The 14410-nt window shown below is 53.4% G+C and overlaps 2 protein-coding genes across 2 annotated transcripts; both read right to left on the reverse strand.

The window, feature by feature from the left end:
* On the reverse strand, window positions 2333-10665 carry LOC8080536 (expansin-A15). Its single transcript, XM_002468438.2, has 3 exons — window positions 10201-10665; window positions 3189-3345; window positions 2333-2839 (listed from the first exon to the last, which is right to left on the reverse strand). The coding sequence occupies exons 1-3, from the start codon at window positions 10550-10552 to the stop codon at window positions 2527-2529; spliced, it is 822 nt and encodes a 273-aa protein (XP_002468483.2). The 5' UTR covers window positions 10553-10665; the 3' UTR covers window positions 2333-2526.
* On the reverse strand, window positions 12478-13880 carry LOC8080537 (expansin-A12). Its single transcript, XM_002468439.2, has 2 exons — window positions 13550-13880; window positions 12478-13448 (listed from the first exon to the last, which is right to left on the reverse strand). Exons 1-2 carry the CDS (start codon window positions 13683-13685, stop codon window positions 12820-12822), a joined length of 765 nt encoding a protein of 254 aa, XP_002468484.1. The 5' UTR covers window positions 13686-13880; the 3' UTR covers window positions 12478-12819.

A 14410-nucleotide genomic window follows, 5' to 3' on the forward strand; every position in this document is an offset into this window, starting at 1 on the left:
TCCTGGCTTAGGATTTCCTACAGCATTTTTTCTCCTGATGATGTGATGACAAGAAGCATCGAAATTGGCATGCGAGATCATATGCATCTCGTGCACCCCGGCTGCATGCATGTTCAGTAATCCGTACTTGCCGGGGTTGAGGCGTTGAGCTGAGTTGGTGACCTACTTCTTTCTGCGTTAGTTTATGACACAGACTATAATTTGGAATAATAAGATACAGTAGATCCTAGCTAGCTAAACTATGATTTGGAATGTGCATGCATGGCCGTTCTCGCTTATCTCTCGTGTACGTGAAATTCGGAGAGTTCTGATGACCCACATGAGGCCATGAGAGGCCAGCGGTGTCAGCACATGGTTTATGCCCTGGAGGTGGATAAACAACTGAGCTAGGGTTAATGAAGTTGCCGCGTAAACGCAGATGCTCAGCTTAATCATGGCATACCTGGTCTAGAAGAGTCAGAGGTTTATCGACCGGCCGTACCACCACCGGATTCTTCAGGTTTCTTTACCATTAGCATGGAATCCTTTGCCAAGTTGCACACAGCTGTGGCATTTTTATTTGCCGACTGGCGACCGTCGTATTTTCTTTTGGGGAAAAGGCCTACCATGCATATGCTCTTTTTTTTTACTGTGATAACAAACCAGTCTTAAGAATGTCTTATACTGCCCTGATAACATAGTCATTTTCACCTGAACGTTGCTGATATGATATATATTTCACATGAGCCATCAATTAGCTCTTCATACTTCTTATTGCGATGAAGAATTTTCGCGTCCCAAACAAACAAATCGTTTACGTTCTGCTTCCAACATTAGCTATGCACGACGCAACGGATATCTATCACAGATGAGATTGCCACAGATCGATTGTGCGAACCAGTTGCCTTGCTCAGTTGCCACAGTTCACAGTGCATGCGCAGGGGACGGCGCAAGAAGGCTTCTCGATTTGAACGTTTTGAGTTGCAATCACACCTCACCTGGGTTGCCCAACTGCCATGCAAGTGAAGCCCATAACTTGAACCAGTACGAATCGTTTGTCAGGTCGATCCTAGCCCAATCACTCTCATGTCTCATCCAAAGCGTACTCTTGGAGTCCAACAAGAGTTTCTTTTAATAGAGTTAAATACATTAATGGCCTCGACTTGTCAGTCATGAGGTGCCACGTAGGTTCAAAAATTGTTCAAAAAAACATAGGTTCAAAATATTTATAGGTCTCTAAACTTGTTAACTGATGTAGTTAACAAGGCCTAAACTTAGGCCTTGTTTAGTTTCAAAAAATTTTGGAAAATCGACATTGTAGCACTTTCGTTTGTATTTGACAAATATTGTTCAATCATGGACTAACTAGGCTTAAAAGATTCGTCTCGTCAATTCCGACCAAACTGTGTAATTAGTTTTTAGTTTCGTCTATATTTAATACTCCATGCATGCATCTAAAGATTCGATGTGACGGGAAATCTGAAAAATTTTGCAAATTTTTTTGGAAACTAAACAAGGCTTAAGTTTGATTGGTTGCCTGCCCATCCCTGAACTTATGGGTTTGATTGAACCTATGGGTTTGATTGGTTGCCTGTGTAACTTGGGCAACAAGCCCGCAACTTAGATGTGGGTTCCCAAGATGGCTTAGCACAACACTATCATGTTTTTGGTTGCTCGCAAATCCATTTCTAGACAATATAGACCATGGCAATACATCACTTAACAAGTTTATAGATCTAGAGATGCATTTTCAAAATTCGCTGACCTATGACACCTCTTGACAAGTTTAAGGCCGTTAATACATTTAACTCTTTTTAATATATAATAAGGAGTCCAATAAGATATTGACAAAGCCATGAATATGACGTCCATATCTTTTTATTTTTTAGTATATGTGGCCTCCGTATCGGATTAGGACAACTAATGATCCTGCCACAAAATGTCCAAGCCCACTTAATTAAGAACCAAGTAAGATGATCATGGAGTTAATTACACTCGCAAACCGTGCATATGTGAATTGTTAGGTTCCATTTGGTTCTGAGTTTAGGTCCTAGACTTCACAAGTTAGTTTTTTTTTTCTAGATTATAATTGCAAAAAATCCACTAATAATTAACGTATCAAGTGTAATCTGTACCTTGTTTTCCAAAAAAAAGGACAGTGCTACGATATTTTTTCTTTACTCACTAGGAGTTAATATCCCGAACAAATCGACACTGTTTTTTTTAGATTTTTAAATTAACTAATTAACCTAGGAAAATACTGACTGAATTACTGATGAGACACCGTCTCCCGAAAGAACTGGACCGCAAGAAACAGTTGAATCAGAATCACCCTTACCACGAATCATGATTCATGAATTCTTCAGTCGATCAACTGCCTAGCCGGCTCGCACTATACACATACCACACAATTCAAACGGTTCCCCCAAATTATTTAATTTCTTATTTTTGGACAGTATAATGCCTAAAGTGTTTCTTCAATCAGAAAGCCTTAAATCTGCTACTAGCTGGCCCATGTAGCAATGTATGGAACGGGTTGGTTCGCCGTCAGATGGGGAACTGGACAACGGAGGTGAAGGACTGCCCGAACTTCCACCAGGCCGGCACGACGTCGGGGACGACGACGGTGCGGCCGTCGGTGGAGGTGACGCCGAAGGTGAGCGCCTGGCCGGCGAGCCCCGCGAGCGACTGCCAGTTGGCGCCCCAGTTCCTGGCCATGGGCATCCTGTCCGTGGCGCTCCCCTTCACCCACACCGCCTTCACCGACCCGCTGCCGGCGACGTTGGTGATGAGCACCAGCACGAAGTAGTTGGAGCCGGTCACCGTGAACCGCACCCCTCCCTGCTTCACGCACGCCGTCCTACGCAGGCACAGCACACACCACCGGTGGTGATCAGACACGTACACGAGATTTTTTTTTTCTGAAGTCAAAACCGTCCAAGTAAGGTCCTGTTTACTTCCAACAAAAATCTAAATTTTTTCAAGATTTTCCATCACATCGAATCTTTAAACGTATGTATAGAGTATTAAATATAGACAAAAATAAAAACTAATTACACAGTTTGATCGAAATTGTCGAGACGAATCTTTTAAGCCTAGTTAGTCTATAGTTGGACAATAATTATCATAAACAAACGAAAGTGTTACAGTGTCGTGAAATTTTTCACATCACTAACTAAACACACGGCCTAATAAACTATACGGTGTACCTCTGGTAGAGCACCGGCACGATGCCGCCCTTGTACTGGGCGATCTGGAGCCAGGCGGGCTGGGCCATGTCGAAGTGGCGGCGGGGAGGGTTGCACCAGCCGCCGCCGCCATCGTCGCCGGAGAGCTCGTGGTTGGGCGGGCACAGGTTGGTTTTTTCTCGACCAGGTGAAAATCACCCGTATTTCATTAAGAGGAAGGGAGTTTTTTGAAATAACACAGCGTGCCTGACAGGTAGCGGCGAGTAGCCACTTAAAACCGGCAAACAGGAAAGCAAAAAAGAACTGGAAAGAAACAAATTGTTTCGATTATAGGGCAGCACTCAGATGCGACCAGCGCGTAAGAGCTTCTCCAAGCGGTAGAAACCCAGCGGAGACCCAAACGTCAGCCTCGTGCAGGACATCGAACACCAAGTCGCGGAAGCTTCGACTAACTCCATTGAACGTTCTGCCGTTCCGCTCTTTCCAGATGGACCAGGAGATGAGAAATGTCACGGCGTCGAACATCGGCCTAGAGTCCATGGGCAACGAGCCCCTTGAGCGTAGCCACCATTGAATCAAAGTGTCCTCTGTGGAAGCTTGGATTGACGCCCACCCAAGAGGCGACAGGAGGGCGAACCAAAGCTGCCTGGCCACAACGCAGCCCAAGAGAAGGTGATCTGCATCCTCAGGTTCCTGGCAGCATAAGACGCAGGCATCGTCATCCTGTAAGCCATGACGCTTTCTCCGTTCCGCCGTCCACAATCGCCGGTGCAATGCGAGCCAAAAGAAGAATTTTACTCGCGGCGGCGCCTTAACACGCCAAAGCTCCCTAGCACCAGGCAACTCGATGGAGCCATAGAAGAACGCACGATAAGCCGAGGATGCAGAGTAGGAGCCATCGGTCGACCATTTCCAAATAAAACGGTCCGAGGCGAGAGGATTGAGCTGGACCTGGCGCAAAAGCTCCCACACTCTAAGGAATTGGCATAGCACCGGCGTTGTGAGGGCGCCCACAATTCCTGATGCCCAACGGTTGTTGAGCAGCCCATCCTTGACGCTTAGCCTTTTACAGTGGCGCGACGCCGCTGCGTACAGGGCCGGTGCGAAGTGGCATAGTGGGCCAACCGTCGTCCAGTTATCAGTCCAGAGCTTGGTGCTCAGTCCATCCCCTACGACCACTGAGATGCTGGCTGCGCTCATTGCTTGCACATGTTTATCCGCTTTGGCCGGCAACGCTGCCCAGGAACGAGACGGATCGCTGCGTCGCAGCCATTCCCACCTCAGCCTGAGAGCGATTCCAAAGTAACGCATGTCGAGAACGCCCAGACCACCCAGTTGAGTTGGACGGCTGACCATGGTCCAAGCGACTTTGCATTTTCCACCAGAGACGGTCTCAGCCCCAACCCAGAGGAAGGCACGCCGTCTTTTGTCAATTTGCTGTATTGCCCACTGGGATAGACAACAGGCGATGCTCAGGTGTACTGGGATGGCGGACAGTGTCACCTTCGTTAGCAAAACCCGACCAGCCGATGTCAGCATCCCAGCCTTCCAAGTCGGGATCCTTGCAGCAATGTTGTCAACCACCGCTAGCTCATCCGCCCTCCTTAGGCGGGTTAGCGATAACGGAATGCCCAAGTATCTGCATGGGAACGAGGCAATGACACAAGGAAACTCCTGTCGCGCCGTCTGGATCATTTCTTCAGAGCATCGGATGGGTGTGAGGGCACATTTCTCCATGTTCGTGACTAGCCCAGACGCCCCAGCAAACAGCGTCAAAATCTGCCGAAAGCACCTGAGGTCCGGAATCGTTGGCGCTAGCAGGACGACCAGATCATCCGCGTATAAGGATGCACGATGGACGATTGCTGTCCCTGGCAGAGGTGTTAGCATCGCGTGTTGATCAGCTGCCCTGATCAGAGAATTAAGAACCTCCATGACGATGACGAAAAGCATGGGCGAGATGGGGTCACCCTGCCTCAGTCCTCGGGCATGTGCAATTCTGCGACCCGGCCGCCCGTTTAGCAGCACCTTGGTGCTAGCCGTGGAGAGTAGGATGGCGATCCATTCTCTCCAACGTCTGGGGAAGCCGATGAACTGCAGGACCTCCAGGAGGAAGTTCCAGGCGACCGAATCAAAGGCCTTAGCGATGTCCACCTTGAGCAGAACTGCCGCAAACTTCTTAGAGTGAAGCCATCGACAAGCCAGCTGAACCGAACGGAAGTTGTCGTGTATGGAGCGGTCCTTAATAAAAGCGCTTTGATTTAGTGCCACTATGCCCTTTAGGTACGGCGCAAGCCGGCGAGCTAGGCATTTGGCGAATAGTTTGCTGAAGCTGTGAATTAGGCTTATTGGTCTGTAATCCTGCAGCCGAGTCGGTGACTGAGTTTTGCGCAGCAGAACCATCTGGGCACCATTTAGCAGATGGAAGCTCCTGGCATCTAGCGACCAAAGGGCGTTGAAGGCATTGACGATGTCATCCTTGATGATTTCCCATGCATCCCTGTAGAATCTGCCAGTAAACCCATCAGGCCCTGGCGCACGGTCCAGTGGCATTTCTCTGATTGTTGCCCAGATCTCAGCCTCAGAGAAGCAAGCGTCAATGCCTGAAAGTTCCAGTTGCGGTAGCAGGTCTTGTAAGTGTAGTCCATGGCTTCTGCTGAACGGTGTACCAAGAATACTGTTGTAGTAATCAAATATCAGATCTTCCTTTGCCTCCTCGGCAGAGAAACATTGTCCATCATGTTGGAAGAATGGAATGTAGCTCTTGCGCTTGCGGTGACACGCTTGCAGGTGGAAGAACTTCGTGTTCGCGTCACCCTCCTCCAGGAAACGGATCCTGGAGCGCTGACGTGCAATAGTTCGGGAAAGGGAAGCTAAGCCCAGCGATTGCCTCTTCAAACCCTTACGCAAGTCAGTTTCTTGTAACGACAGCTCCCTGGTGTCCTGTGCAGCATCGAGCTGGGCAATCAGCTCTCAGACCATGAACAGCTCCAACCGAACGCTGCCTATTTTCCTCATACTCCAGCTCTTGAGCGCTTTTGCCGTACGCCGTAGCTTGAAGTCGACCGTTCTGCATGCGTCTATGTTGTCCAGATTGCACGACCAAGCCTGTTGAACAACATCAAGAAACCCATCCATCTTCGGCCAGAAGCATTCAAACCGAAAACACGGTTTGGGCCGTAGCTGCGTGTCTAACCGTAAAAGCAACGGTGCGTGGTCGGATGAGTCAGTGGATAGGGAGCGCATGTGGTGATCGGTGAACTGTTGCATCCAGAGTAGCGAGCCGAAAGCCCGGTCGATCCGTTCAAGAGTTGGGTGGCGCCGCTCGTTGCTCCAGGTATACAGCCTGCCGTGCAGGTAGAGCTCTTCCAACTGAAGATCATCAATGACTCGACGAAACCTCCTCATAGAACGGATATTGAGGCGGTCATTGCTCTTATCTGCAGCCTGGTAGATCAGATTGAAGTCACCACAGAGAAGCAGTGGCGTCGGGCAGTCCGCGTGGATCTCACGCAGCTCTTCGAGGAACTCAGCTTTCAGCTCATCATCAACCGGTCTATAGACCGTTGCCAACGACCAGGTTGGTTGCGCTGACACCAAGGATTGAATGTCAACGGTGACCGAGAAGCGTCGCATAGTTTGACGCTGCACAGACCAGAGGTCACGGCGCCAACCGATCAGGATTCCGCCCGCAACCCCTACGGATGGGAGGAACACATAATCAAAAGATGATCCCATTAAATCACAGGCCACTGAGGACCGAATTACATCTAGTTTTGTTTCCACCAGGCAAACGACCGAGACGTGCTGTTGCAGGATAAACTCACGCACAACGTCACGTCGCGCCCGAGAGTTTAGCCCACGCACGTTCCAAATAAAGATGTTGTGCATTGTCATAATAAACATCAAAGATGGCGACCTTTACAAACATGCTTAGGCGGCGCGAACGGGGTGTGAACCCCGCTGCTTCCTGCCAGAAAGTAACACCCCCATGGCCTCCCTCTTAGAGGGGGAGAGTGGCAGCTTGAATGCCACTTGGAACTCTTCAAAGGTCGTCGTGTCAGGATGCTCAGTCGCAACATCAATGTCGAACTTTCGCATCATTACCTTGCGCGCCTGGTCCTCTGGCCGTGGTTCCTTGTGCCTGTACTTAGCCGCCAACCTAGCGCTGCGCTTAGGGACAAGCTCTTCATCTGTGCGGTTGTGGGACCTGGCCAACCTGGTGGATCGCAGGCGCGGTGGCGACAGCAGGATCGGCTGCTCGAGCGGCTTCCTGAAGGAGTCGATGAAGGTGTCGACGTTGAGCGGTTGGGCGGGAACCTGCTCTTCAATCGGTGGCGCAGGCAGCACGACCAAAGATCCGTCCTCCTGGGCTCCTCGCGGCGAATTAGGCGCGGAACATAAGTCTTCCGGCCCTGAGAGGTAGAGATTCACCTCCACAGGCAGCCCACGGTCGACCGTGGAACCATTGTCGTCAAAACGATGCGGCCCGAAGCCAGGCATGGATTCCGGCCCATAGAGCGGCCCTAGGTTTAGCTGTCTTGCCGGGGCGACCCAACTTTCGAACTCCAGGTCCAGAATACGACCCGAGTATCCTTGGAAGCAAAGATTGGGGGATCTCTTGTGAGGTAAGATATCAACGGTGTGTGGGCATACCTCAGGCGCTACCGGCGTAGCGGGCAGGCCCTCGGACAAAGCCGCCTCCATCCGCATTGGGTCGTCCACTGGGGAGATGACAGGATGGGACCCGCCAATACCCCCAGCACTGCGCATAGCAAGCATGTCTGGAGAGCAAGTCTCTCCCGTCAGGCGGGCAGCGGGAATCCTGCTGCCAAAGATGCGACAGGGCGCGCCGCCCACAGAAGCGACCGGGCACGCGACGTCCCCCACCCGGATGACAGACTTGGCCTCCCGGGCACGGAATGCTGGGCCCCACCCGTTACTCAGCCGCGGGTCCCCAGAGGCTCCGAAACGCGTGTTTCTCGGCCGGCGACCACCGCCACCGCTGGGCTGCTCCCCAGGGTGGTAGCCATTGAAGTTACTGTCCCCGCTGTCACTATCGTCGTCGCGCTGGATGTCGTCTTCATCGTCGGAGGACGGCGGCGGAGTATGCCAATCCTGGAATTCCACAATACGAGTGCGCACAAGATAGCGAAGTGCGGGGACTTCCGTGTGGATTATCTCGTGCGGACGGAGGTATAACGGCGAACCTCCATCGTGGTCTTCTTCCTTCTCGGGCACGGCCATGATCATCTCATCATGGATAAGATCAGGATGTGCACACCATGCTGCAACGAAGAGCTCACGCTCATCCTCAGGGTCCTGGACAGCGACCGGGCTTGCCAACTCCACACGCGCACAGGAGGACCCGAGGATCGCCTGCGCAACCTCGGCTGAATGCGCGTGCGCCGGGATCCCCTTCATTCCCACTAGCACCTTGAAGCGGAACGCGCCGGCGGAAGCCATGAACAAGCGGCTCCGACGTCTCCATCGAAGTCGGAACGGCGCTCCCGCAGGCGTCGCAGAGGTGAGCACTCGCTCGAGGTCCACCACCGAGGAGAATCTCACTATGAAGTCGTCCGGTCTGGTGCGGCGCACGGACGCACGATCCTCAGTGATCCCATAGAACTGCAGCAAGTGGTTGCGCACCATCTCCGGCGAGACGAACGGGCGATTGCCCAGCACCAAAGCGACCAATGCCAGAGATAGGTCGTCCTCCGCCGCTTGCAGCTGCGGCGTACGAGGGACAACCACAAGCCCCCGCAGCGGCGACCTTGCGCGGGAGCGCGGGGATGCTGGCGGGGCCATCGCTCGTCGCAGAAGGGAGCGAGGTGGACCTGCTGGGCGCCTAGGCGGCTCGTCCCCGCGTTGAGCCCCTCCCAAGTCTTCGTCTTCATTAGATGCGGCAGGCGCCCCCACCGAGGGGCCTGCATCTTGGCGGCCATCGCCCGCGTCCTGAGGCTGTAGCGCCGAGGAATGCACCGCCTCCCATACCGGCGATCCCACACGGGGTAGTGGCTCCCCAGGCGCCGCGCGGGGGGTAGGTGGCAGGCACACTAGCGGCACGGAGGGAGATCTGCCAGTAGATGCCGAGCGCGCAGACACCGTGTCCGCCGACTGAGCACGGCGAGCCCTGGCAAAGCGGCGCCGAGAGCCTCCTCTTTGGCTCGAAGGGCGCCCAGGAGAGCGACCACGTTTCCCTCCAAGGTGGCCACGCTGCCTGACCGGGAGAGGGCACTCTCTAGCTTGGTGCCCCACAGACTCGCAGTTGAAGCAGCGCGGCGGCAACCGGCAGTCTGCGCGAACGTGGTCGGTGGCGAAACAGTTGAAGCACTTCCCCACCAGGTCCTGAGGCACCGGCTTCCGGGGAGAAGGGGCGCGCCGCCACCGACGACGACTCTGCACCTCGTGGAAGCCATCCGCATCTGGGGCCACGGACATACGCGGCGGGTGCACCACGAGGGATGCCAACCGGCGTGGAGGAGGTGACGACAGCCGGGCGTCGGCTGCGGGCGGCGCCATCCATGCCCCCCGCGGACGGCGGCGACGGCGCCTCCGAAGCCGGCGCGGCAAGAGCGAGTCCCTCCGGAGATCCGACGGGGCGTCCGAATCAGCCAGCGACCCATCTGAATCCGTGAGCTGCACCCTGTCCGCATCAAAAGGCACCGCGAGTGGGTCAAGGGAGCTTGCCTGAAGGACTGAGCGCGCGTGGGCGGCCGCTGCTAGCGGAGGGAGTCCGAAGAGGGTAGATCCGGCAGTGGGGCGGGCGATATCCTCATCCCCAGCCGCCATAGCTTCGTGGCGGCGAGTTGGCGACCTGGGATCCGTCTTGAGGACGGCGGAATGGGTGGCCGTCGGGGCCGGAATGGCCGCCGACAGTGCTGGTGGACGTCGGGGCCGGAGTGGCCACCGACGGGGTGGGTGGACGTCGGGGCCGGAGTGGCCGCCGACGGGAAGGTGGACGTCGGGGCCGGAGCGGCGCCGGCGAAGCTCTCTCAACTCCGCGTGCGTCGGGTGATACCTCTCCGTTAACGAGAAGTTTGCGGGCACAGGTTGGTGGCCGTGACAGTCACCGACTTCCTCCCCGGCAGGCACCACTGGGACGCGCTGTCGTCGCACGTGACCCGGTAGCACTCCCCGCACGCCGCGCCGTCGTTGAACAGCGCCGAGCTCAGCGCCGCCGTGTCCGTCCCGTACCCGGACCAGTACAGGTTCCCGTACCCGCACGCGCCGCCCATCGTGCCGGAGACGTCGCCCCCGCCGTAGAACGTCGCCGTGCCTTTGGACCACCCGCTGTCGTCCGCCGCCGCCGGTGGCACCAACGGCCACGCCGCGGCGGCGATGATGATGAGGAAATGGAAGCGTAGTGGTCTCTGCATCTCCATGGACTTTTACAAGTGCGCTCGTACTAGCTTAGCTAGCTACAAAGACTGATGAGTGACAGTGAAGAGGAGCTGTTAAATAGGACCTGCCAAATGCTCCACTGCGCCGGCTTGGAACTCTACTTCTCAGGGGCGCGCGGCCATGGCAAAGCAGAACGTCTGACTATATGGGTGGACGGTGACACGTGTACTCGCCCGGCTTAGAATACATCTCGATCGTGGATCGGCGTCGGCGATCGCTTTCTTTTCTTCTTCGTAGCTTGTGCCATGGACACATGTCAGATCGATCCGGTGCTTCGCCATCTCTACTCTGTCCTGCTCAGTGCTCACCATGCTGGATCAGCAGTCCAGGTCAATGACACTTGCGATTTGCATGTTCATGTAGCTCTCGAGTCTCGACTAAGGCCTTATTTAGATCCGGAAAATTTTTTGATTTTTGACACTGTAATACTTTCGTTTTTATTTGACAAATATTATTTAATTAAGAAGTAACTAGACTTAAAAAAATTAGCACTATATAATTTATATTTTTTAGGAAAGTTATCACTATATAATTTTTTTAATGTATACTCTCTTTTTTCAAAACTATAAGATGATTTGACTTGCTTAGATATTTAGCTTTTGCTATGCACTTACATACATTGTACACTGTATCTAGATCTCATTCCATACCCGGTGCTAGGCATCGCCACGTTGCTAGGTTCGTCGATCGCTTATTAGATGCGGGCTCCGTCGCTGTTCCTTGGCGGATCTGAGCTTTGCAGCCGCTGCTAATCTAAGCAACTGCTACCAGATCCGAGCCACGACCACCGCCGCAGAGCCCTGGCCATCGTGGGAGATCCCCTAGGGCCACTAGGGTGTGAGCGACCCTTTGTCGCTGGGAGGCGCATCTCACCCTTGTGTTGCCACCGTCCGAAGAAAGGAGTGTGTGGGTAGGGAGAGCTAGCAGATAGAGAGAGAAAAGAGAGATGAAGAGAGATGCATGCCGCTAAGTCTATGGGTGCAAGGAGAAAGAAGCAAGGGTCTCTTTGCTTATATACTACGAACCCATTATCTGTCAAGATGGGTCGCACAAAATGGTAGTGGCCTTGGCCAAACTAAGAAGAGGTCCGTCTCTGAAAATGATTATTATTTTTATAGGCGGATATCTTAGAGACCATATCTATAAATTTATTTTGTGAGAGCTAACTTTTTTACCACCATCGTATATCCACCTCTAAAAATCCTCACGTGTTTAAGATACAAATGAGTTTTGTGACATGATGGCCAATTTTTTACCACCACCTTAAATAAAACGTCCACATCCGGAAATCTCCAGGTATTTAGCTTTTTTTAGAGATGGCTGAGTGCCTGAGTTTTGTGACCATCACCGTTAATGATTGGATAGTCCACTCAAACATGGATACAAGTGCAAAACCCTCTTAATGAGGCTAGGATTAACATGAGATTTGCTCCAAATGGTTGCCCCCTACCCCCCCCCCCCCCCAAAAAAAAAACTACTATAGCCCAGGCAGCAGTTAGCCCAAGTGCGTCCAAAAGAGCTCCATATTGAGGTTAGGATTAACAAGAGATTTGGCCCAAATGGTTGCCCACTACCCAAAAAAAAAAACGGTATAGCCTAGGCACCATTGCGCCCATGCCGTGACACACTGATCCTATTGTTGTTCGTACAAGTCAGCAGCACTTCTTTTCGAAGATAAGTCATCAACAATTTCACCCGAGGTAAAAAACTTCGAAAGGTAGCGTAGTCTAGTTGCCAATAATAGTCAAAACCTTGCACGGCCATTTCATTTCTACCAAAAAAAAAAAAAACTGCCGACACTAAACTCACATGTGGTCTGTTTCTTCTCGCAATAAACAAGCGCCATTTTGGCACATCCATCGATCAGGTCCACGCTAATTAACCTCGTGTCCAAGCAAAGGCAGTCACGACAGAATTATCTCTTTTTTTTTCTTGGTTTCTTTTTCCAGCAACAATCATTCATCGTAAAAGCGGCCGGCATGGCGGGCACTAGGAGCTCGATCAGGCCGGCCGGAGACCCATGAAAACCTACCTCAGCCATGCCAACCGCATTACTACTACGCCTAGCTGCTAAAGCATTGAGTCACTAACATTTGCATAGCAATATAATGACGCTAAACAAGATCAGGCCTTCTTTTTTTCTTTTTTGACAAGTTTCCAGATGATGCAAAAATGAAGTGAAAATCATCGCGCGACGAGCAGAAAGCCGGCCGGCATGCATGGCGCTGCCACCGGCATGGCGCCGCCGCTAGTAGAAATTTTGGCCGTTGGTGAAGGTCTGGCCCAGCTGCCAGTTGGATCCGGCGACGTTGTAGAACTCGAGGAACCTGCCGTTGGTGGCGGTGACACGGAAGGAGATGCTCTGCCTGGTGAGGTCGCTGTTGGCCTGCCAGTTGGCGCCCCAGTTCCGGGACATGGTGATCCACCCCGTGGACGAGCCCTTGATCTGCACCGCGCTGATGGACCCCGGCCCGGCGACGTTGAAGATGAGCACGAGCTTGAAGTACCTGTTGCCGTTGATGGTGAAGCGCACGCCGCCGGTCCTGGAGCAGGACACCCTCTGGTAGAAGACCGGGACGATGCCGCCGCTGTAGACGCCGATCTTCTCCCACGACGGCTGGGACATGTCGAAGTGCTGCCGCGGCGGGTTGCACCACCCGCCGTCGTTGCTGGGCTGGGAGTAGTCGGCCGGGCACAGGTTGGTGGCGGTGACGGTCACCGTCACGCCCGGCTTGCACCACCGGCTGTTCTGCTGGTCGCACTTCACCTGGTAGCACTCCCCGCACGCCGCGCCGCCGTTGAACATCGCCAAGCTCAGCGCCGCCGTGTCCGTGCCGTACCCCGCCGAGTACAGGTTGCCATACCCGCACGCGCCACCTGTACGTCGCAATGCTAGCTGTTCAGCTGTGCATTCACTATATATATATATACGCACTGCAACCGAAAAGCTAAGGGTCTTGCATTGATCGATCACTCACCCATTGTGCCGGCGGCGTTGGCCCCGCCGTAGAACGTCGCCGAGCCTCTCTGCCACCCGGCCCGGACCGTCGTCGCGGCGAGGCAGGCTGCTACGGCAGCCACGAGCAGGCGGCACAGGTCGACCTTGCGCGCCATGTCGATCAGTTGACAATGGATAGTGGGGGAGTGAGCGAGCTGGACGATGCAACGTGCCCGCAGTGGAGGTGATGAGTGATGAGTGAGGGAGAGAGGGCGGTGATCGCGGCGGTGCTTAAATAGGAGCGCGGCGGCCGACGGGGGAGGCGGAGGCGGAGCTCATCACACCACGCGCGCGAACCCCGACGCGCGCGCGGGCTCACTCACATGCTCATCATGCATGCCGCACCCAGACGCAGCGCCGTGCGCCTTAAATGCCACGATTCCTCTTTGTTTTCTCCACCTCCCGGCCGTCCTCCGTCCAAAAAAGTCTATCGATCTCTGGCTTCAGAAGTTCAGAGTTCGCCTCTCGTCCACTGGCAGGCAAGGCATTTCGAATCGAAGAAAGATTCTTCTGCAGCTCTGCATGCGGCCAGCCGGCGTCTCCAATTTTCTATGCCGGTCAGCCGTGCTTCTCTGCCAACCGCCGGTGATCCAAGAAACCGACCATTTATTCATTTTCTCTGCGCAAGTGATCTGGCCAGTAATGAGAAAGATATAGATAGATCGAGCAATGCACTGATCAGTGTTACGTTTTTATGATACGATACGTACTGTACGTACGACTAATAAACAAACAATACAATGATTACGGCGGGAAAAGGTTTGAGGGATTAGTTATTATTGTCTGATGATGATAGTCGATGGGAGAGGCAGCCGGGAGTGTCACGTGAACTCACGAGACT

This window comes from Sorghum bicolor, chromosome 1, assembly GCF_000003195.3.
Source record: "Sorghum bicolor cultivar BTx623 chromosome 1, Sorghum_bicolor_NCBIv3, whole genome shotgun sequence".
In the NCBI taxonomy this organism is placed as follows: Eukaryota; Viridiplantae; Streptophyta; class Magnoliopsida; order Poales; family Poaceae; genus Sorghum; species Sorghum bicolor.